Raw genomic sequence first — 24,971 nt, 5'->3', positions numbered from 1 at the left:
ATGAATGGGATGTTGTAGTAACAACGAGTATTCGTAATAACCTGGCTTTCATGGCCAAAACCGCACTAACTAGCGCGCGCACACACTTAAAGAGTTTTTCATTTCATTTCATTTCATTGCTGTGCAGTTCATCTTGACTCGTCTTACCGCTTTCGACTCAATAGTTGTGTATGACTCAAGAGAGCAGGAAAAATGTGCTGGACAAGCACACGTGTATGCATGTATGTATGTATGTATGTAAGTGGCTATAAGCATAATACCTACATACTACGTGTGGGCTTCCTATTTCATTCAAAAAGTTGCTCAGATAAACACTTAACGTCTTCAAGACGAACAACAGAAAAAAACCAAAAATTAAAACAGAAACAAAAGCAGCAACAACAACAAAAAGAAACAAACGAGCCAAACAAGGCAACAGGTGACGGCAGGCAATGCGGCAATACTTAGAGCGCGCTGCTTTCTTAAGCCGCTTTACAAACGTCTTGGCAAAAAGTCAAGCCGCTGGTGCTGGTGCTGGTGCTGGTTCTGCTACTGCGACTGTGGCTGTGTGGCTGTGGCTGCTACCTGTGCTCCAGCCTGCTACTACTCAAGCACACCAACGTACATACATACATATTCCGTTCGCTCCATATGACGGTAGATGCCTACATGCGAATGCACATACATACAGACGTACGTATGTATGAATGTATGCTGGCTTGCTTGCTGGTCTGTTTGTATATGACTCGAGTGTATGCCGCACACTACTCGCATCCATGTGTGTATGTATGTATGTGCGATCAATCGATTAAATTAACGTTGTGTAATGTTGATCTTGTTTTTGGTAACGTATTGGAGCATTGAGCTAAATGAGCTTAGCTGAGTAGCTCTTAATTTTCGGTCTTGCATTTAGTGCGACCGGCCTGTATCAGGTGTGTACGCTGCTATGTATTTCATTCCGAAGGTCATGGCTGGTGCGGACAATCCTGATCGGACAGTATTAGTTTAGTGTTGAAGGAAAAGGGTCCTATACGTTGTTTGTTGTTTGCATTTTAAATCGCGTCCGCTTTGAAAACTCGTTCAATTGTATTTATTTGGCAAAATAAAAGCGAGCCGCGGCGCTTTCGTAATTTACCGATAATAGAACAAATTAGGAAACAAATCCAAAAATTAAAAACGAAAAAAAAAAACAAAAAACATTTAAGCGCATACACTGCTTTTGAAAAGTAAACAAACGAATTAATAAATAAAAATTAAATATTATTTGATAAACGTTTATACGCATACACATATACACACAGATGTACGCATGTACGCATACATATGGCGAACGATAAATAATTAATAATTTTAAGTTAATAAATTTAAGAATTTTTTTCGTTTATTTAATTAAAATATATACCAAAAATATAAACAAATAGTTTTTGTGATTATTGAAAATAAACAAATTAAAATGGAAACGTGTGTTTTAATACCAAAAGAGTTGTCACTCGCTGCAACAACAATAACAGCAAATCATGAAGCCGAAATCACAGTGTGGACAACATCGTACATCGAGCAAGGCACAATTTTTTACCCCTTTCAAGGGACGATACGCTGGGATAAATTAGACGCATTTCAATATCTCGAGGAAAATGATGTGAGTATAATGCAAAACAATAACAACAAAAAACAAGCATGCATATAAATACACATAATAACATTACCCAATTCCCAGTTACATGCCTGCATAAACAGTACAAATGCACATACGCATGCATACATACATACATACATGAACGCATCTGCTAACTTAATTAGTATGGAATTAATATTAACATAAATTTAGGAGTACGTGAAAGTAAAAAAAAATATGACGAATATGGCGAAATCAGGTTAGTCATAAGCGACGGATTTTCGAGTTAGTTCAATGTATTTAGTTGAGGAAGTTGACAGGTATACATACATATGCACATACCATACATGCAAACATACTCGCCTATAAACAGGTACAATGTGATAGTATGAATTAGGATTTTGGGAAGTGGTGTGATTATTGGAAACCATGTATAGGCATGCATGTAGGCATGTATGTAGGTACAAACAGATGTTGACAATTAAAAAGATCCAATATGCCGTTAATATTTCCCCAAGCATGTCGTTATTTTCTCTTAGATAGGGGCAACTTTCTTTGTTCTGCTACATAGACCCGCATATTTTTTGTATGATATGCAATGAAATTAGAAAGATTTTAATTGTACGAGGTGTGTTCAAAAAGAAACATTGACTTTTAAAATTTCACTTGCAACGCCTGTAAATCCCTCTTTTGATATGTTTATTTTGTTGTATTTGTACACATGACCTGAACATCTGTTTACAGTTTGAACTATGTGACATACTGTGCAAATGTCCTCCACTAGGCAGAAAACCTTGGTGGTATTGCCGTGCCTCCATATAAATTACGCAATAATAAACTCCAGAATTTGCTAAAAAAATTTTAAATAGCCTTTAAATATAGAGTATCGTAGCAGCTTATGAGACAATAAGCCCCAGAATGTGCTACAATTTTTAAAAAGCCTTACAGTATAGGGTACCTCAGCAGGATTTACACAATAGATCTGTGTTGGTCGCACTGCGCAGTAGCCTAATAATAATAAAACAAATAATAATGTGACATATGTAGTATGTATGTATGTAGTTTATTTTTGACAGATTCTTATTCCTATGCGGGACCTAGCATTGAGACCTATAAATCTTTTCTGCCTCCTCTTCAGATTCAAAGTATTTCTCTGAAATAACTTCCTCCTTTTTAACCAACACAAAGGTTAGACGTTTTTTGGTGTGCTCGGTTATTTTATGCTATAGAAAAAAATGAACAAAAAATCTTAATTTTTTGGCAAAAAATAACATAAAAACACATCTTAATCTTGTCTCGACCATCGCACTCGTCAGAACTGGGCTTTTGCGACTTTTTCTTGTTCCCAAAACAGAAAATATCTATGAAAAAATGGAGGCTTGCCACAAATGTGGAGGAACTCAGATTACACCTAAGGGCTTTTTGGCCAGAAAAGCTTCGAGGATTGGAAACAGCGTTGGCTTAAGTATATTATACCTGAGAGGGATAAGTTTGAAATGGCCGCAATAGGTATTCATGAATAAATAAATATTTTTCGAGGAAAATAAAAAGTCACCTTACTTTTTGGATACACCTCGCATTCTTACGAACATATATATTTCCATATATGTACATATATATATATTTATAATTGGCGCTTAAACTCTTTATTGGGTGTTTTGATCGTGTGCGTCTTGATGTTGTTCCACATATGGAGGGACCTACATTTTCAAGCTTACTCCGAACGGCAAATGTTTTTTGTATGAGGAGCGCTTTCATGGCTAACTGTGGAAAATTACTTTGAAAAAAAAAAATCTGCTCGCGAAGTTCATAGAGCGAAGTGTTGATTTGCCCTTTGCGAAGTTGCTGGTATTTGCCCTTCGACTACATGGAAATTTTTACGTAAGGATCTTGGCTTACCTGCCTATAAAATACAGCTCGTGCAGGAATTGGAGCCAAATGACCATCGTATGCGTCGCACTTTTGCTGATTGGGGTCATTCAGATTTATTATTCAGATTTATTAGAAAAAGTAGTCAAAAATTGAACTGACCGAATGGACCATGTAACTCGTAGCAGCGGCGGAGATATACCGAATATCATTTACAATGAATTCAAAAAATGCCATGAAAGTATCTACCAGATTATAATAAAACTATAAAATAGACTATAAAAAAATAAATAATTCATTCCAACAATATTTCTGCTTTGTACTATCATTTTAAGATCTCAAGCTCTTAAAAAAACACTCTTTACTTCTCACCCTAAGTACGATTATACTTCACTTGCTTGCATGGGCAGCCCACAAATTACCATACGAGTATATTAGTAAATTGCTTCACACTTTCCTTTAATTGACGTAGTGAAAAGGGGGTGACCAAAACAAATTTACTTGCTGTGCTGACCCCGATGGAATCACGCATACACGCATGCAATCATGTTCAATATTGTTCATATACACAGATTAAACAAAAAAGATTGCAATACATTTTCTTTGCTTATGAGGCACAGAAAAGCGCATCGGATATAATCCGCTTTATTTCGGTTAATTCAAGTCTCTAGTTTTTTAAAGACCACTTAGAGCTACTATGAGCTTAAATTTCTATAGATAGTTGAATAAATAAATTAAAACAAAGATTTGAGAAATTTATAAAATTCTTTCTTTTACTCCGAAAAGTCAATCGAAGTAGAACTCGAGATCTCTTTGAATTCTCTTAGAGCGGGGCCAGTAGGAGCATTGCGCTCATAATTCGTGTTAAGCAATGTAAGATGGAATGTGTATGTGCTGCGTACCTGTAGCGATCTAGTAGTGATATGAAAGTGAATTCCCCTTAGTAGGGATGAATAATCAATTTCTCCTTTAGGTACACTAAAAACAAAAGACAGTGAGAGTATAGACCGTCTATGCTCTAGAGACTTTAAATTATGTAAATAAAAGGGGTTTCTGTGTAAAAAACAAGTAAATATTATTTGAGTTTAGGATTAGAGTTTAGGATTTTTTTAATATAAATATATAGACCTGGTCTACGAAAAGGTACCTTATGTGCGAAAACAAGCAGTTAAAGTTTAAACTTCTAAAAAAATTAGTCTTTTTCGTATTTGTACTTTTCTTTTTTTTTACTTTTAACAAACTTTTAAACAAATTATGACTTTCTGGTTTTCACCATTTTAAAGAGCCTTTCACACACTATTCGAATCAATAAAAAAGTGAAAAATGATTTTTTGACACGCAAGGTACCATTTCATAGACCAGGTCACATATATCTTTGAATAATTATTTTTTGATTTTTTAAAGAAAGTAAATATTTAAAACTAAGCATTTATAGTCAGCAATGAATATAAAATGTCATTTGGTGGCTACGAAGCCTCAGTGGCCCGTTAATATTCCCAGGAACAGTGAAACTGAGCCTTTTCGTTTTGCGACTATCCTTTTCAGTTCTCCTAAATAAAAACGCAAATATTAAATATTCGAATCAGTTATGTAGCTGTAGCTGCACTAGCAATGCCTTTGAAGTGATGGTAATTGCCTACGATGAAACAGGCTGATGTACACTGAATTAAATAATTGTATCATTAGGTCCATTGCTTGTCTGCTTGTATACTGCGGCTGTCTAGTTCAGAAAAGTCAAATATGAATGGTCGGGAACGGAGCTTTACAGTAAATAAATAAATAATTGACGCATACACTGCTGTTAGGTGTCTGGCCGAGCTGTTCCTCCTATTTCTGAGATGTTTCATTTATGTTGTTCCACAAATGGAGCGACCTACTCTTTTAAGCTGGCTCCAAACGGCAAATGGTTTTTTCTGAGGAGGTTTTTCATGGCGAGAGGTTTGCCATTGCCTGCCGAGGGCGACCGCTATTGGAAACAACTTTTTCTATCATTTGGTGTTTCATGATCGAAGATTCGAACCTACGCACTCCCGAATGATAGTCACGCACCAACCCATTCGTCTACGGCGGTTGTCAGCGGTTTACAGTTCGTTGGCCCTCACCAATATCGCACCTTTTAATTACTTATTGAGCCTTGTGGCTCGGGGGACTCCTATAACTGCTTGATGAAGTGCATTGCTGTAAAACTAGCAGTACAGAAGGATGTTAGATTACAAGGTTTGACCATGCGCGCCAAAATGTTGAGAGTAACTTCAGCTGCCCCGTCATCGGGGATTTGGCAGCAGAATTCTACCTGCTCATTTCGCATGCATGAACACACTCGCCCATGCCGTCGCTGCTCAAACGGCAACGAAGTAAATGTGAGGAGGTTGCATTGTTTTTATATCACCAACACGATCTCAGTTTTTCGTAAACAAATCGTTGGCGTAACCGCGGTTAAGTCAGCGAATCAGAAAATTCCTTCAAATCGCTGTGAGCCTGTTAACGGTATGGTGTTGGCCACACCTCTGCATTCTCCTACGATTTCATACCAATTCACTGATTTTTTCAGCAAACAATGCAACTTGATGCATGCATTTACAGGCGAAAAAGAAATTGAATGCAATCGCTTAAACAACTCCGTGTCTCCCTTTCGTGATGCTTTTGTATTTAGTTATGGAGAAAGTGCTTATGCCTTAACTCAAAGTATGCCCCCGTACAATACACGCAGTACTCAGAAAGTCCTAGGAACTCCGCGCTCTTCAATTTCCACACTCCTAGCTGTGTTTACCGGTCATTGAACGATCGACACACATGCGGAACAGTTATGTTTACAATTTAACCTCCATTACAGAAGCTGTGGGCACATTTCAGAGAAGGGGACTGTTGAGCAACTTTTCGGGTTTGGCAGCTAGACGATTAAGATCACTGAGCGCTCCTTTCTTCGACAGCCTGGAGTAGTGCGCCAACATAAATCCCATCTTATCCATTGCATCAACAGCTCTGACTGGCTATAGATATTCGCCTGTTGGAGGTCTTAAGGAGGTAGGAAAACGGCGCTTTAGTCCTTCTTGGCGAGTGCCAGAGTGGTACTTCAAGTATTTCACTTGCCTTCCTAACTCAAAGAACGATATCTTTAGTTCCCAAAGGACGGATAAAAAGTACAATTTAAAATAAAACCAATTGCAGAAACGTCCTGTACAGATTTTAATATAAATTTGCAATTTTCATAAATAAATATTTAATTAAAATATAAAAACAGTTTAAAATGAAAATCTATGCAATTTAAAACAAAAAACAGAATAATCAATTATTTACATATGTATGGACATTCAACGTTAAAATATGATTTATATACATGCATACATGTATATTAGGGTGCTTCCCCAAAAAAGTAGCAGTTCTTCCAGCGAAGTTACATAAAAAATTTGTTATATTTTATTTCTGCGGTTGAAATATTTTGAAAAAATATTAAAATTTACGTAAGCTGGATAAATTTGAAAACTCCTCAAAAAATCGAACTTTTTATAAAACTTAGTTAAAAAAAATCCCAAAAATTCCTTCAGATGATAGAAGAGTTTAAGGTTAAAAGGTATGCATTAAAAATTTTACCAACGGGAGTAATGAGATCTGCAAACAAACAACTGTTGGACGTGAATTCTCTTATAAATTAAAAGGATGAGAAAATGGCGTTCCAATGATATCATAAAAGTCAAAATGGGTCAAGATTTGCTTAAGTCATTCAAGTCTTCCCTAAACTTTTCTTAAAAAACAAAAAAAAAAATAACATCAAAAATGTCATTATTTGGATTCCGCCCATTCAAATTTAAAAAACTTTTTTTTTACAAATAGGATTTTTAGAAATATTTCGGAAAAATGTTAAGCACCGATTCGAAAATATTGCCTGAAATTATTATTTTTTAATAAATAAAAATAGTTTTTAAAAATTTTAATATATTTCCAAAACAATCCCGCATACAAGTCTGCATACAAAATTTTAGAAAATATTAGAAAATATTAACTACCGATTTGCAAATATAAAATATTAACTACCGATTTGCAAATATTCCTAAAAATTATATTTTGCCCAAAAATCTGCCCAGATGGCACTCGGATTGAGATGTTTTGAGAATTCATATTTTTTGTCTGTTTTAGCGCAAATTAATGTCGGTAGTGAATAATTCCTAGACGCTCCCTTCTTATGTCATCTTCGACATTTGTCAAGTAGACAGATGTATATTTTTTCGATAGAACAACGCTTCAGATTTATTGAAAATTCACATGAAAATGCTCGATCTTTAAGAGCAACATATCGCAAAATTCGTGATGTTTTGGGTGGAAATAATCGTTCGAATGCGTCGACAATACAAAGATTTGTGAAAGAATTTCCAGGAACTGGTTCTGTTGAGGACTAAAAAAGGACTGGCAGACCAAATTGAGGTTTTTTGAAAAGTAAAGTCTATGCGAATGGAATTGGATCGGCTATACACTTAGAAAACCTGCACAAGATATTACTAGGCAAGCTATCGTATGGAACCCACTGGGAATACGAAGAAGGCAGCGCACACTTGAAGCAGATAATTAGAGAGTAAATAATATTAAATGAGTTGAACTGGAACGTTATAAAAATAATGTCATTGGACAGTGACAGATTTAAGAGATTTGATGTGGTCCTATGCTTCACTGTGGAAAGGAAGGAATAAATATAATATACATGTATATAAAGCCTGTGCGAATAGGCCAACAACGATTCCACAGCTGACAACACAACATTCGGACCGATATTACTGAACTCAACGCGAGTGAGTCCTTTAAAAATTTTATTCTCGCGCAGCTTCTGCAATGAGGGTTAAATGGTAAACCTAGGTTTTGCGAGTGTGAGCCGATCGTCAAATAAACACAGGTACGGGTTCGGAAATTGAAGTGCATGGAGTCCCCAGGGTTTTCTGAGTTCACAGAGTTTTCGAAGTAGTACATGAAGAAATGGAATTCCATATTTTCAGCGCTTTCCTTAGAAATAAGTTTTGCAATTCTCCTTTAACAACAGTAAGAGGGATGCCGATGACCAGGTAGGAGGTCTCTGAGACCAATTTAGTCCACTTCCTGGCAAGCTCGCCAGCAATTTCATTTCTCTCTATGTGCCTATGTCCTGGAACCCAGAACAGAAAAATGTTGGCTGCACACCCAAGAGATTTCATCTCCTCTGTACAGAAGTTAACTAGTTTTGAGCTGCATCGTGGCGTCGTCGGAGTCTTGGTCGCGACTGGACTATCGAAAAAAGTTTAATATTTCCCACGTCCCCTAAGCATTTTGCATGACTGCAGGATCGCAAAGGCTTCTGCCTGGAAAACACTAGCAGTATTCGGCAATTTTAAGGAAAGGGAGAAATTCCATAAACTCCATGTTGCAGCCGTTAAAGAAGGCAGTGGTACCATCTTCGATGCAGATTTTCCCCTCATTCCAATAAATAAATATAATAAATTCTACTAAATAATGTAAAAAATTTTATAATCCTGATTGAAAGTAGTATCGATATCCTTTTTTTGTATGAAGAGTGATGCACCCTAATATATGTACCTGCAAGTATGGGTATCTATCTACATACAATCATTCACATAATTAACCACAAACAAATTCATACAAATACCCATAAATATACCCGCATGCAACAGTTTTAACGCTTTTTTTTAATTTTGTACCTGTTGAAAGTCGACAATTTCAATTTATATGCATACATACATATATAAGTATGTATGTGTAGAGGGGTTCTAACTGCGGAATAACCCACGCACGGAAGCACACCTCTACAAATGTACGTATGTATGTATGGATGTGTGCAGTTGTAATTCATTAAGTGCCTGTGGGAAAATTCCCACGCTTCCCGATTAAACGGGATGTCTCTCAACTACGAATATGTATATGCATACGTTCATATATGTATGTGTGTGTATGTGTATAAAATATAATATGGCATGCAATTCCGTCAAATGAGCATAATTGTCTTAAACAGAGCGTCTTGAAGACGACGACTCTACAACTCTTACCTGTAAGTAGCGCCATGGGAAAAGTCTAAGTATAACGTCTTTTCTTTTCACGCTTCGTAAGCACCAACGTTATTACAAATACACTAAATACTATACATTCAAGCATACTTAGTTCATACTTATTAACTATGGCTAGTTGTGCCCACATACAATTTATGCGTTTATAGGCAGGTATGTATGTATGTATGCACATATGTATGCACATACATACATATACACGGATGTACGGATCTGAATGTTGCAAACATTACTTGGGGTAATTTAACATCAAAATTCAACTATTAACCCACCCTTTTTCTGTGTGCATCAAGTGTAAAAGTAGCATTTTGAACAATAGCTTTTCGACGTTTCAGCATTAAGAAAACATGGGAACTTCTTAAAGAATGTCTTCTTCGTCGTCGCCGTCGTCGTCGTCTTCCCGCCGTTATGGGAGAGTGAATATGGCTGAGAACTTTTTCTAAGACAGTTCATACATAATTGCGGTGGTGGTAAAATTTCTATGAAGTGTAGCGCGCAAACACACACACATGCACTTAGTACATATGTATGTATGTGTGTGTGCAAAAGCAAACTTTAACTCGCATGTTAAAATATGTAAGTACACACACAGACACATTTATTAGTATGCATGTCAGCGGCCTAGGTAAGGGATTCCCTTTTGACGCTTCACCACAAAACCGTCGAAATTAATTCAAAGTTTGATCTACCCAAACGATCTAAAGAAAGGAGGGGTTTCTTTACGTGGTTCTTTAAGTGATGCGTGGGAAATTCACTCACCCTCAAAGCACTCGCTCAATGCGCTTTGATCCGACTAACTTCTGCTTACACAGAGTTCTCGAATTTGCTATTTAACGGTCAATGCAGTTAAAAATATTACATATTGCAACGCTTTGTGAAAAATCAAAAAAAAAAAAAGCATATCCTTATTGTCACCTCAGCTAGGCGTGTCGGTTATGCTACACATATTTGCTCTAAATAAGTCAAGTCAACACTTGCTGCTGCTGTGCTGTCAAAAATCCTCATCCATTTTCAATCAGTGAAAGTGTGATTTTCCGCACAGCTGTACTCGTTTAGTCGCTCTACAAACACTCCTACCGTTACGCTGCTCCTACTTTTATGGCTTAAACCAGCTACATATGTACATACCATACATACACAGATACATATTTAGACATTAACGTTGGTTAAGTTCAATGTCCGTCGCCATCAAACTATTGCACAACTAATCAGTCACAACATATTACATATATTGATGTATTATAACAACAAATAAAATGTACGTATGTATGTATGTACGATTTGTTGATTTGGTGTTACTTGATATGAGTAAACAGTTGGTTGATGACAGAATCGCAGAACCCCACAAGTGCGTTGCCAAGCCACATGCGCGTTACTTACACGCAAATATACTTGCGAGTGTGCATATGTATGTATGTATGCAGTTGCAGAAACTCACACCAATGATCACCGATCATCATATCAATGATTATGGGATGTAAAGATGTGAAAATCCATTTCCCAACAAATCGTGGGATAAAGGTTTCAGATTTCATTGAGAAGTTATGCAAAATTGAGAAGCCTTTGAGAACCAAATTACTTGCGGCGCGCTTGAGGGCTGAGTGCCTTCTTCAAAGATCAAAAAGTACGCTGAAATTGTTTATAACTTTTAAAATATTTATCTATTATTCTAAAAGTATATCATCACCATCAAATTGCTAACAAACCGGATACGAGATGACTACCAAAAGTTCGGTAAATTGAGTTGAAAAACAGGATACATTTTTTTAAAAACTTCATTATTTTGTATCTCCTTCACACAACATATATATATATATATCTACATGTATCCTTTAACTCCTATTTGGAGCATAGAGCGTTATGTGGAGGAGATACAAAATAAATATATACGATCCTAGCTCATGCGTCGAAATTTCGACGTTATATAATATAAATACGGAGAGCAAAATTTAGTCATACTTTTTTCAGTATGATATTTATAGTCATTGAAACATATATAAATGGAAACTTTTTACATGATATATGTGAATAGATGTAGTAAAATTAAATATAAAAAAACCTACTTTACCTATATTAAGCGATCCTATATTTGTGTATTTTAAATATCATAATTTTTTTATGCATGAATTGCAAACATTTAATTTCTAGTATTATGGAAAAAAATTAACTTTGTTCGAAAAAGCATAATAAAAAACAATCATTAATTAATCCATGACCATCATAATTTCTGAATCAAATTTATAATAGTATTGATTCACAATATTTAAGTTTCCAGTTGTTTCATCAACTTTTATATCATGATACATATATATAATATCATGATACATATTATAGCATGATATAATATAATTTTACCTGCACCTATTCACTTATGTATCTATTTTAATACATTGTGCAAACCGTCTCCACATATGTTATCCATTGGTATATGTTTCAACTTTTTTCTCTGACTATAAATACTAAAAAAAGGTACGACAAAATTTTGCTCTCCGTATTAATATATAGATCTACATATACATATGTATATATTCTCCCCATAATCACCATTAATTTCAATAAATAGCTTTTAATTTGTAAGTCCACTGTTGAGCACAATCCTCAAAATCGCGTTTTTGCAGCTTCTTAAGTTCTGCATTAAGGGAGGGGTCTAGGGTTTGACTTTCAAAAAATCGATTTTTTGGAAATAGCTTTTTCTTATAGTAAATCATCTCAAAAATATTGTCCCAAAATTTCAGCTCAATCGGAGCAAAACTTTTGGAGCTATAGACGTTTTTGTCCCCACTCCTCTGCGACAGCTGCGAGCGTTTGGAGCGGAGCGTTACGTTTTTCTCGAAACCACTTTTTCAAAGTCCGTGACTATTAGAACTTCAACAATATTTAACCGATCCTTTTCAAATTTGGTATACAATATACTTGGTATATATAAAATACCTCCCCCCCACTGAGAGATTTTTCACTTTTTTGTTTTACATTAAGGGCGGTTTCCACTTATACAGCGAAAAAATCAGTGAAAATCGCACTTTTTGCTTCAAAAACGCGCTGGCAACGTAAAAATGAAAAAAAAAAAAAATCGTAGCCAGTGGGGGAGAGGTTTTGGTGATAATTTAACCAAATAGTTCTGTTTTTTTTATTTCAGGTGATTCTACAACTAGATACGATAGTCACCGCAAATCACCTTTTGGAAAAGGCGTTTTCGGAAAAGTTACCTCACCGGCTTATTTCCCGATATTTTCTTACAAAAATTTAGTACAATATTGTTGAAATGATGCTTTATAATGTACAAAAAGTTTAAATACATTTTCACTATTCATATCTCTAAAGCAAAGTCTCAAAAATTCATTAAAAAAATGCTCAAACCCTAGACCCCTCCCTTAACCGCCTTTTTCACCGCCATGTCGCATTATCGGGGTGCAAGATGTAACTACCCAGTTCCTTGTTTTTCCTATTTTCCTTTTTTCAAATTTCGGAGCACTTTTGGTAAGCAGTTTTCTGTTTATCATTTGGCAGTTACTGGCTGAGAAGAATCGAACGGAATAGCAGCAACTAAGAATAGCAACTAGTTTTGCTCTGGTCAAATACACCGAAATCATCAGTTTTCTTGCTGTATTTGCTGCCTGGCTTCTATAGGTGGATGTGCTTCTTTCGTACTCCATACAATGGACTGCTATTTAGTTTCCGGTTCATTCTTAAAAAACCAAACTTCATCACCTGTTACGTTTATATTAAAGTTCCTAGACTCTCTATTTTTGAATTTTCTTAAAAAATATAGAGCAAATTTTACTATAGCTTCTTATTGCCTCTGATTAAAATTTCGGGAAAACCATCGAGCATATTTCTTTATGTATTACAAAGCATTATGTAATATTCGCAATACTGCCATAGCATTCAAGCGCAATTCACTCCATATCATTTCCTGTGTCATTCGTGGGTGTCCGCCAATTTTTCGCTTCACCAGGGCCACATTTATCTCGTCGGTCGACGATCTTGGTCGTCCTTCTCGAGAAATTTTGTATGGTCAGTCTCGCATTTTAATTATGTATTGAGAATTAAGCTCTAATATGAGATAATTTAGTTACATGCTAGTTATAGGCTATTATTAGCATGTGAGCCGTTGATTTGGAAGACCGCCAAGGTGTGAAAGTAGGTCTCGAAACTATGTAGGTGCGAAAAGTTCTCTTAAAACTCAACTGTTCATGAAGAAGTGCGAGAAAAAGGACATTAATATCGCATGCTAACCTTGGCAAACTACTTTCTTTTGCTATAACTCACATTTCGAACTCAGTAGAATATTAGGATAGTGCTTTTTTTTTTTTTAATGGCACAAAAGTAATGCTATACAACCTCGATGAACTCTGAAAATAATAGCATTTGCCCACAGTGAAATTTGGGAATCTATGTATAATGGTGTGGGGTTATATTTATAGAAAAAGGCGCAATTAAAATTATTGAAGTCAAAATGAGATAATAAATCTATTTAGACATTATACGTAACAATTTTAAACGAGGTATGCAAAAATTGGGACGCACTGATGCAGAAAATCCAAATAAATTGTTATTCAAATTATACCAAGATAATGATCCCAAGCACAAGTCTTACTTACAGGTATGCACGACTTGGTCTTGCTTAAAAGTGCTAGATACTCCTGCCCAAATGCTAGATATTAACCCGATCGAAAATTGTTTCAATCGCATATGAAAAAGAAAGTGACAAAAAGGTGTTCTGCAAACAAAAGACCCCTCGATATGGTGTATCAAATAGGATTGGAAAAGATTCTACAGGAATACAACCTAAAAACCAATTTCATCAATACCCAAAAGGTTAGAATAGGCAATAGATGCGGCAGGTGGTCACACCAAATATTAGCTTGGGGGAAAAGAAATACATTATTGTCACGATAGATAGTCATCGATATCTCGTAAATTACCGATCCATCAATTTAAAGTTTGGTGTCGTTGTCAAGATGGCATTTCACACTAAAAAAAGTTATTTTTCCGTTTTTTGTTTATGCCATTCAGTTGTGAGTTACAGGGTGTTAACGATGGAAGTCGGCAAAGAGAAAATTCGGTACATTTTGCAGCTTTTCTTTGATAAAGGCGAAAATACAAGCCTGGTGTTTACGGTGCCGATACCGTAAAGGTTAATTTCGTGCAATTTTGGTTTCGTCGATTCCGTTCAGGCATTTTTGATTTTAAAGATGAACCTCACACAGGCAAGGCCGTCGTCCAAAATGTGGATTAAATCACAGAAATAATCGAAGTTGACCGGCATGTCAGTAGTTGTAGCATCGCTCAGGAGCTAAAAATCGACCATAAAACAGTTTTAAACCATTTGCGCGAAAATTTTACGCAAAAATAATGGCTTTCGTTCTTGAAAAAGAGTTGGCAGCATTGAATTATTCAGCTTTATGCGGTATACCAAACTCAGTAGCAGCGAATCTTACTCGATAACTTTGTTGTTGCTTTCACATGTAAATTTTTCGTCAAGTGAGCAAGGTCCAGAGATAGCGAACAGAGAAGTGGCAAATCGAAGGCGTCTATTATATAAGTATCAGCTATTATATAATATTGTATTAACCCTTTGCGGTCGTACTAAATTTGGGCTTGGGAGTCGTACTGGTCAGTGATACATAATATGTGAGATTATGAAGGACTAGCAAACCCGGCCCCCTTCACTAAAATAGAATAGATATGGTTTAGAACAGAAAATATATGATTTTCATATTATTTATTTCTTTATTCTTTATTCAAGCGCTTTGGCATAAACAATATTTTTTGTTTTTCTATTTGTTTTTGAGTAAATATAAAATATAAATTGAAAATCAGGAAAAAAGAAGATTTTTTTTAAATTTCAAATCAACGCATATGAATAACTAAGAAACAATCGTCTTTTTTCCTGATCATCCATGAATTTTTCGTTTCAATTTATATGTTTTATTAAGCATTGGAGCTTTTTTAACCATTATCCATTTATATTTTTCAAAAAAAAAAAAACGAAAAAAATAGTTTTTTCCACGAACACATAATTTCATTCGGATTTCACATTAAATTCTCAAATTTCGTAAGAAATTATTCACTGTTCCAAAATCCACTCCAAAAAAATTCGCAAACAATTTTTACATGTTGCACTTACGTTTTTTCCTTATGGCATCCAAATCAGAAAGAAATATTGACACATTGTAACTCACACTGTCAATTTGACAGTTCAGTTCCGCCCCAAGCGTTAAAAAAGTAAGCGACATTATGGCTGGCTCAAAAGAACGCTGTACCCGTTGCCGCTGCTCCGAATTACAACCAAACTTTACGAAACCCATTTTCAATACTTACTTAACAATGTGCATAAGTTTGGTTTAATTCGGTGCAAAGACACGGCGGGTCACCGTTTTGGCATATATTTCCAGACCCTAGTCATGAATAGGCATGAAAATTATCCCGTATTAAAGCACTTATCAACAGCTTTCATTTGATACCTATATTGTACATACACAACCAAAGGTTACCCGGGTCCACGTTTCGACCTATATCTCGAGACCCCAGTCACGGAGCGGCATGAAAAATACTCTGTGCTAAAGCATTCACCAACAGCTTCAATTTGATACCCATATTGTACATACACATCCGAAGGTTACCCGGGTCCACGTTTTGACCTATATCTCGAGCCCTATCCACCAATAGGTATCCAAACTATACGGAAACCATCTTCAATACCTTCTTAACAATGTGTGTAAGTTTGGTTTAATTCGGTGCAGACACGGCCGGTTAGCGAACACACACAAAAAGTTGACATTATTTTATATATAAGATTTTTTTCAGTTTGTGTCCGAAAAATCCAAATATCTTACGGAACCCTATTTTTTTCCAAAATAAAATGTAATTCATGTTACTCGTGGATAATGTAGTTTTCGAATGGTGAAAGAATTTTTAAAATCGGTCCAGTAGTTTTTGAGCCTATTCGTTACAAACAAACAAACAAAGTTTTCCTCTTTATAATATTAGTATAGATAAAGAAGATTTATTAATTCTATAAATAAATACAGTATAAAATTTCTATAGTTCCTTGCTGTGGTGGCTGCGAGCAGACATACGACCGGAATGGTAAAAAAAATTTCGTGGCTGAGAGTAGACATACGACCGCAAAGAGTTAAATACCCTATGATCAAAAAGTACCGGGAATGTTTAATTGACTGTTTTCTTCGATTGTCAAAGCGTAGTGCTCCATGAGTACCTTCCATCGGGCTAGACAGTCATTAAAGAATATTATTTATGCGTTTTGAAGCGTTTGAGAGATGCTGTACGTCGCAAACGGCCGGAAATGTGGGCAAACAATTTAGCATGATGATTATGCGCCATCGCACCGAGCCCAAATTGTGCTGGACTATTTGACCAAACACCAAATAAATACCATCGTGCAGACACCGTATTCACCTGATATAGCCCCGTGCGGCTTCTTTTTGTTTCCCAAGTTGAAGTTACCACTTCGTGGAAAAAGATTTCAGTCGATAGAGGAGATCAAAGAGAATGCACGAAGGAGCTGAAGGCTATCCCTTCGTCGGCATACCAGTGGTGCATGGAGGGCTGGGTTAAACATTAGCACATGTGCGTTGCTTCAGACGGGTCATAGTTTGAAGGAGATAAAATAAATTTGCCTGAAATTTAACTCTGTTTTAGTTTTTGTTTAGACATTCCCGATACTTTCTGATCATAGGGTATATACTAGGCCGGGTCGATTTGTGGGGAGGCAAAAAAATCGCCCATTGCTCTGTGAAAATCATATTCTAGGGATCAAAATAAGAAACTTTGCCGAAGGAACCATACCTCTAAAACGAATTCTGATGTCCCCCAATTTGGGTCTAACTTTTTAGTTTCTTTTCTCATTTAAAGGCCAAAAATGGTGATATTTTGAAATGATTGTATGGGGAACCCCCCAGGGGGTATACCACTGGCATGCGTGGATCGGCCGTCCAAAGTTAGTGGGGGTCGGTCATACATTTGGACTCGATTGGAGCACTCTAAATGGGTCAAAGTGGGATTTTTCGTTCGACCCAAATTGGGGGACATCAGAATTCGTTTTAGAGGCATAGTTTTATTTTGATCCCTAGAATACGATTTTCACAGAGCAATGAGCGATTTTTAAATCGACCCGGCCTAGTATATACATACATATATAATTTGTGTAAGTGTTAAATTTTTCTTGTTCTATTCTCATATGAAATATGAAACATTTTCCCAAGGCGTGTGGCAATATTTTTGTAATGAGGTAACATTTTCTTCGAGAAAAGAAATCAATCTACATAAGAAAGGAAACAATTCATTAATAATTTTAATTTAATAATTTATGTTACTCCTATCACAAATGAAGGGATTAAACCAAAGAGGAAACCAATATTGCACTAATCTGTTTAAGCATGAAAGTGCCAAAGATCTCACGCATAAGTGCGCATGTGCATGCACACATACAAACATATGTACCTAACAACAAGTGGAAATTTTGAAATTGAGGCACATAAGGCGCTTCTCACAAAAAGACAATGTGGCATATGAGGAAAAGTCCTTAGCTAAGCCAACAATTCATGACTTCTGCTTTACGCATGCAAACACTGATCAGTTTTTTTTCGTTTTTTTTTGTTCCTTTTACCCTTAATTTCTTATTAATTTTTGGTCGATTTGTTGTTGTTGTTTTCTTCGGTAGTTACTTAAATACATGTTAACCTCTCGTCGCTATCCACACTTGCATACATATTTATAAACGAATAGGTTTCGTGATGGATGGTATTTCTGTATTTATGTTCGCTGTTGTTGTTGCAGCTGTTGGTTGTGCTGCTGCTGCTGCTGCTGTTGCTACTTTTGCTTCTGTTGCCTGTTGTTATGATTGAAATGACGTGAAGCCGGCTGCTGTTCTTGATGATGAGTTGATTACAGTTCAAATTATCAAGCGCGTTTTGATATTACTCGTCTTTTATGCGGCGGCGACGGCGGCGGCGGCAACTGAGATCAGCATCAGTTATATAGCTTGAGATGCTGCTTCAGCAGATCATCGCACCTCAGCATAGCGCATACTATGAACTATAGTACGTAACACTGCCACTGACATCAGAACCAGCGCACATCAATACAGCTTCACATTCAGCCTCATTTTCAGCTTAAGCAAAGGCGAATCTCTTTGATGTTTCGTAGAAGTGCTCGTTGTTTACCTTTCGTGCACAAACTCATAAGTTATAGTCATGCAATTTAAATGTTGACTCTTGTGGCTCTTTTGTTTCTGATTTTGACAATGACAGGAAGCGCGCAGGTACCAAAAAAACAAAAACGACTATTTTTAGTCATTAATGTAAAGACTCTACAACCGAATAACTTTAAATACGCTCAAACACATGCGAGTAAACATGTACATATGTATGTATGTATACGCATTTATGTAGATGTGGGTACACTTATTGGAAAGCTGGATTTGCACCAAAAATGGAACAGGTAATCATAGTCAAAAAAACAAAAAAAAAAAACGAATACAAAAAAACAATCTACGAAGCATGTAATTCGGCATTCAACTAATAGTCAATTCACCTACGAATCGGATTAAGTGGTATACCAGAAATGGCGTGCTTGAGAAGGTTTCTTCAATATGTGTCTCAATAATCGTGATTTGGTATAAGTCGAGATTAAGAAAGTATGCTCGGTCCTTTAATGTGGCCACCAAAAACAAAAGTGATGCCCAGTCAGCCAATTATCGCATTTTTATATAATTCTTTTAATTTTAATATTTTTTGATTGCTCCTGTTCATGCTACTGCAGTCATACCCGGCTCTTCAAGGTTCTAATCGCTTTAGACATAGCTGCACATCGACCTTTATCTTTAGCGCACTTGCTTCACGTCCATTAAAAATTATAAACCTACGACCCTTAAAATAATAGCCGTATAAAATTTGCTTTTCAATTGTTTGACTCTACCAAAATCGGTGTATTAATGGCCTTAGCAATTTTGGTTTTATTCAACAGTTACAATTCTTTCACACTCGGGTGAAGTTTTCCTTTTTATTCTAATTATATAAAGAGTTCGGTTAATTTTACTGCGTTGACTTAATCCACTCATTCATCCACAGTCACTAGTAAATTCTTAGCAGCAAACTGCTTTTGGCAACAAAAAGTTACTTCACCGGCAACGAATCATCTCGTAAGACCAAAATGTACTTCTTCAAGACACCTGTTGATTGATGGTGTAGAGGACACCGTTAAATCCTGTCGAGTTCCGCAAAGATTGAGTTTGCTACAGTTCCACTACTGAAATTTCCTGCCAAATTTAGGCACTGGGTGTGATGTACGAGGCGTGTAATGTTATAAATACCCACCTAATCTAGGTCACTGGCGGCCGCCGTAGCCGAATGGGTTGGTGCCTGACTACCATTCGGAATTCAGAGAGAACGTAGGTTAGAATCTCGCTGAAAAACCAAAATGAAGAAAAAGTTTTTTCTAATAGCGTTCGACATTCGACAGGCAATGGCAAGCCTCCGAGTGTATTTCTGCCATGAAAAAGCTCCTCATAAAAATATCTGCTGTTCGGAGTCGGCTTGAAACTGTTGGTCCCTCCATTTGTGGGCCAACATCAAGACGCACGGCTCAAATAGGAGGAGGAGGTAGATGTCAAGTACGTACAAGATTTTGTTCCCTTACACCCATTACACAATGTTCAGTTATGATACCGTACCTCGTCAACCTTTTCTCAAATTTTTCTGAATTACCCAGAAAGGTTCCGAGACGCATCTGCCATAAAATCTTTCAATTAGTACTGATCGAAGGGCGTACTTGTAAGTGCAGAAGGAGGGGGAAGATGTTGAAGAATCTCGGTAGGGATAAAATTCACCAAAAGTATATTAGTTCGCTCCCTTTTCTTGTCAACTCGTCCGTAGTACAGTTTCCCGAAAAGTCCGGCCAAATTTATCTAGAGTAATAAAATCCATTCAGATGCTCATTGCAAAATGTTTACCTCATTGACAATGAGCCACATTTCAAAGAGTGTTCTTTATGTCTTCTCGTTTCTCAAGCACACCAAATGGCAGTTGAGAGGCTGTAATGAAAACTCTTCTTCTTTTGTACACCAAATTTGGGAAAGGCGTGGATTTACAATTATCCACACCTAAAAAACAGAACGGAATTACTTTTCGAAGATCTAATGAAGGCAATAAAAACAGTGATGCTCGCGAATGGGTAAAAGAACTAAGATTGGTGCGTATTTTCTACCGCCAAGCCTTTAGTACCATTATTTTCCTTAATAGGAAAGCTTTGTGCTGTCTTATCGAAATCCGAGTTCCAGTGGGTATTCAAAGTGGTTAGGATCAAAGACTTCATTTGGCCATCACAAATGCCAATTGTACCCCCAACATCAGTCTTTAACGGTTTCGATCTTTCGCCGAATTTAGTCAGCCTTTCAAACAGTACAATGCCTAGAGAAACCAGGTGCTCACCAAAGGTGTACCTGCGAAAGCTGGTGATATAGGGAGCGGAGTTATAGTTTGCTCTTCAGAGCTTGTGAAGGGGTATTATCTACAGTTCGGGCGTATTCATTTTTGTATTAAAACTCCTGCGTTAATTTAAAATCTGGTAAAAGTTCTTGGGGAAAGAGCGCAAAAACTTATACAGCCTGATTTTTTTTTTAATACCATGAGCGTAGAGAAAATTGACAACACGAAAAGAGAATGCTTTTTAGATCTCGAATATGATTGCTTGGAAAAAGTTTGTTCTGTTAATCTGAGTTCTTTACATTCATTGGAGCAGCTGAGCAGTTCCTTACATTTATTAAAAGTCGGACTCAAATGAAGCGACAACTACAACTTGAAGGCAAACCGAAGAAAAATATTTTAGAGCTTAAACCCATCAACACCTGCTGGGCGGCCGTCGTTTCGATTACTTGCTTAGGTACGGCAAAAGTCTCAGTGCATTTCTGCCACAGCGTACAACAGTAGTATCCTCCATATACATACATACATATATAATCAATTCAAGACACACATACATACAAATATTCTAAGATGTATATGTCCAGCTAATATTATTATTAATCTGAAAGGGAAAAGTTTGTTATCCCTTTGTTTTTTAGTTTGTTATCCTTTTATTCGAAAGAGCTTTTACACCGCAGCTTCCTTCCATCTCAAGTCTTTAGATACCATTAATTTCAGAAACTATGCTAAGCTTCTAAGATTAAGTTGAAACTATTATAATGCATATTCTACACTCTCACTCTTGATGCCAAAATATTATATAATAAACATATTTTTACCCCTAGATCCGCTATCGTTTCGGTTTGTATGACGAGATCTCACACGCCTTTCATAAGCCAGTGCGTAGCTGTAATTGGATACGTTTTCTGCGTGTCTCCAGCGTATGTGATTCCAATGTAAATATGATTTGCACGAAAGTGAAAGGTGAACCCATTTATGAGGCGATAAAACCGATAACAGCGCATCAGGAACTTGTTGTATTCTACCTGCCCGAACGACCCGAAGAGGTGCTGTTTATGCGAATGCGAATTTCTATGTATCGTCAAACAATGGATTCCATAATGAAAGGTAACTATCATAATATTCACTAATATCAAATATGTAATTCTCGGAATTAGTACTTATTTCGTACATATTTACCCATCCAACAGATTCACCAATTGATCTCTCATCTTCCCTGCTGCATCGAGTCTCGCTACCCGTTTCGCCGGTTTCAAGTAGTGAAGATGAACATAAGTCAATATCGAGTGATCTATCCGGTTCAGTGCTGTCTTTAAATGAACCCGCAAGTGATGTTATAAACTCAACAAACTGTGAAAAAGTACGTGAACAGCGAACGCCGCAGCGAACACGAATCGGGCGAAGTGAACGCTGTTTGCTGCCTTGCGATGTCTGCGGGAAGGCATTCGATAGACCTAGTCTACTTAAGCGACACATGCGAACGCATACAGGTAGGCAGTGGAGTGTACATACACATGCATATATACATAAATACATATTGTACAATTGCACCTGTTGCATTCCTTGAAATACATACATACATACATACATTGCATGTGTGTTGAGAGAGTGCTGATGATGCTGATTTTTTTTTTGTCGATTTTAGAGTAGGCATAAAAATAATAAAATTTTTAATTGCTATTGCTTTCATCGAAAATATTATTTTTCAACCAAAAACTTGTGTCGTTCATTTCGAACGCATTTTCAAATTGCAGGTGAGAAACCGCATGTGTGTATGGTTTGCGGGAAAGGCTTTAGCACGTCGAGCAGTTTGAATACGCATCGGCGAATACATTCGGGTGAAAAACCGCATGAATGTCAGGTGTGTGGCAAGCGGTTTACGGCCAGTTCGAACCTGTACTATCATCGAATGACACACATCAAGGTAAGAGGAAATTTTATACAAATATCTTTGCACATTCATTTATATATAAGTAGTATGTAAGTATAGAGATTTCAGCAGGTGTACTACCATATAAAGGGTTAACCATTAAAGATGAATAAATCGTCCTTAATTGAGTGAAAAAAATAGAAATTTTGTTTTTATTATATTTTATTATATTCAGCGTGCATTTGTTCATAAAACGGTTATTTATAGAGGCCTTACAGAGTCGAGATAGCTGGATATGTATGTTACATAGCGCTCGTTTGCTGGAGGAAAGTCATAACCTTGAAAATCAAAAAATTCGAGAAAAACGGCTTTAAAGTTTACAATGGAAAAATGTTTTCAAAATGTAGACCCGAATTAAAAGTAAGAAAGTCATAACCTTGAAAATCAAAAAAATTCGGGAAAAACGGCTTTAAAGTTTACAATGGAAAAATGTTTTCAAAATGTAGACCCGAATTAAAAGTAAGAAAGTCATAACCTTGAAAATCAAAAAAATCGGGAAAAACGGCTTTAAAGTTTACAATAGAAAACTATTTTCAAAATGTAGACCCTAATTAAGAGTAAAAACTCATTTTCATCTAATGAGGTGCTGTTAATAGATATCGATATGAACTTTTTACACAGCATAAAAAGTGCTGGGGGTCATTTCTGCATACTTCATAAATTCCTAGAGTTCCAGTATGAAGCATAGGGCCACAATCTTATCTAAAAAAGTTTTTTATTTTTATTTTTTTTTTTGGTTTATGACACTCTTGCAGCAAATGAGCGATATGTGAACCGAAATGTTCAGATTGGCGAAGCAATGGGTTAAGCAACCATGCAACCGATATCTGAGAGTAAGAGTAAAAATTGAGATATGAAGACGAAGCTTGTTGCACACACATTGCCTTTAGGCAACAAGAATGAGCAAGTCACGGGGCATGTTTGGGGAAAATTTGTAGAGCTTGATTTGGAACTGTTGATAAATTATTTTGAGGGTTTGAAAAACTCGTTGAATACAGGACTAAAATCGCGAATTGACTCAGGTTTTTTTTTTGTTTTTTTTTTTTTTTTGCTGATAAATTTTAAACATTCTATGAGTAGGGTAAGACTCCGTCAGAAAATATGAGATTTGCAAGTGGTCTTTCGATTTCTTTGAAACTTTGGGAAATATTAGTTCTAGGTAAGATACATTCGAGCCTAAAAGGATTTTGAAAAATTTTCAAAATTTAGTCATCTACGCCATGTTGAAAATCGGGACCGTGTTTTTTTCAAAAATCAATATTTCTTGAACCGTTGGATGGATTTCAATGCAATTTACAGACAATATAGAAACAAATAAGTAGTTTAAATTAGTATTATGTTAAAAAAAAAATTTCGAAATTTTGACCAAAAAAAAGTCAAAAAAAATTTTTGAATCAATTTTTAGTTGATTTGGCCAGTTTTTTAGATTTTCTGTTATACACGTAACGATTCCTTATGATTTAACCTTTATTTTGAAAAAAAAAATTTTATGGTGTCTATAATAGTTCTCGAGATATTGCGATTTTAGTGGAAGCGCGCACCGTGAAGTTCGCGGTTACGCAGCGCGGGAGTAGAAAAATGCGCACAGACCTGCAGCAGTCTGCTCCAGTCACTTCATACAGGAACACATAACGCAGCGCGAACCGTGCGTGCGTACGAGAACCGTGCGTGCGCGCTTCCCCTAAAATCGCAATATCTCGAGAACTATTATAGACACCATAAAATTTTTTTTTTCAAAATAAAGGTTAAATCATAAGGAATCGTTACGTGTATAACAGAAAATCTAAAAAACCGGCCAAATCAACTAAAAATTGATTCAAAAAATTTTTTTGACTTTTTTTTGGTCAAAATTTCGAAATTTTTTTTTTAACATAATACTAATTTAAACTACTTATTTGTTTCTATATTGTCTGTAAATTGCATTGAAATCCATCCAACGGTTCAAGAAATATTGATTTTTGAAAAAAACACGGTCCCGATTTTCAACATGGCGTAGATGACTCAATTTTGAAAATTTTTCAAAATCCTTTTAGGCTCGAACGTATCTTACCTAGAACTAATATTTCCCAAAGTTTCAAAGAAATCGAAAG

The 24,971-nt window shown here is 36.2% G+C and overlaps 1 protein-coding gene across 1 annotated transcript in view; it reads left to right on the top strand.

Annotated features, from left to right (window-relative positions):
• Positions 1-1,400: 1,400 nt before the first annotated feature.
• LOC129247779 (zinc finger protein 235-like) overlaps positions 1,401-24,971 on the top strand; it is a 32,121-nt gene continuing 8,550 nt past the window's right edge. The window contains exons 1-4 of the mRNA XM_054887079.1: positions 1,401-1,618; positions 21,776-22,058; positions 22,142-22,441; positions 22,706-22,875. Of these exons, the coding sequence (XP_054743054.1) occupies positions 1,433-1,618; positions 21,776-22,058; positions 22,142-22,441; positions 22,706-22,875 (939 nt within the window). The 5' untranslated portion in view covers positions 1,401-1,432. The remainder of the gene's footprint in view (positions 1,619-21,775; positions 22,059-22,141; positions 22,442-22,705; positions 22,876-24,971) is intronic.

The sequence above is a fragment of the Anastrepha obliqua genome, chromosome 5, assembly GCF_027943255.1.
Source record: "Anastrepha obliqua isolate idAnaObli1 chromosome 5, idAnaObli1_1.0, whole genome shotgun sequence".
Lineage (NCBI taxonomy): Eukaryota > Metazoa > Arthropoda > Insecta > Diptera > Tephritidae > Anastrepha > Anastrepha obliqua.
Note: the sequence above shows the minus strand (reverse complement) of the source record. Positions and strands in the feature narration are given on the sequence as shown.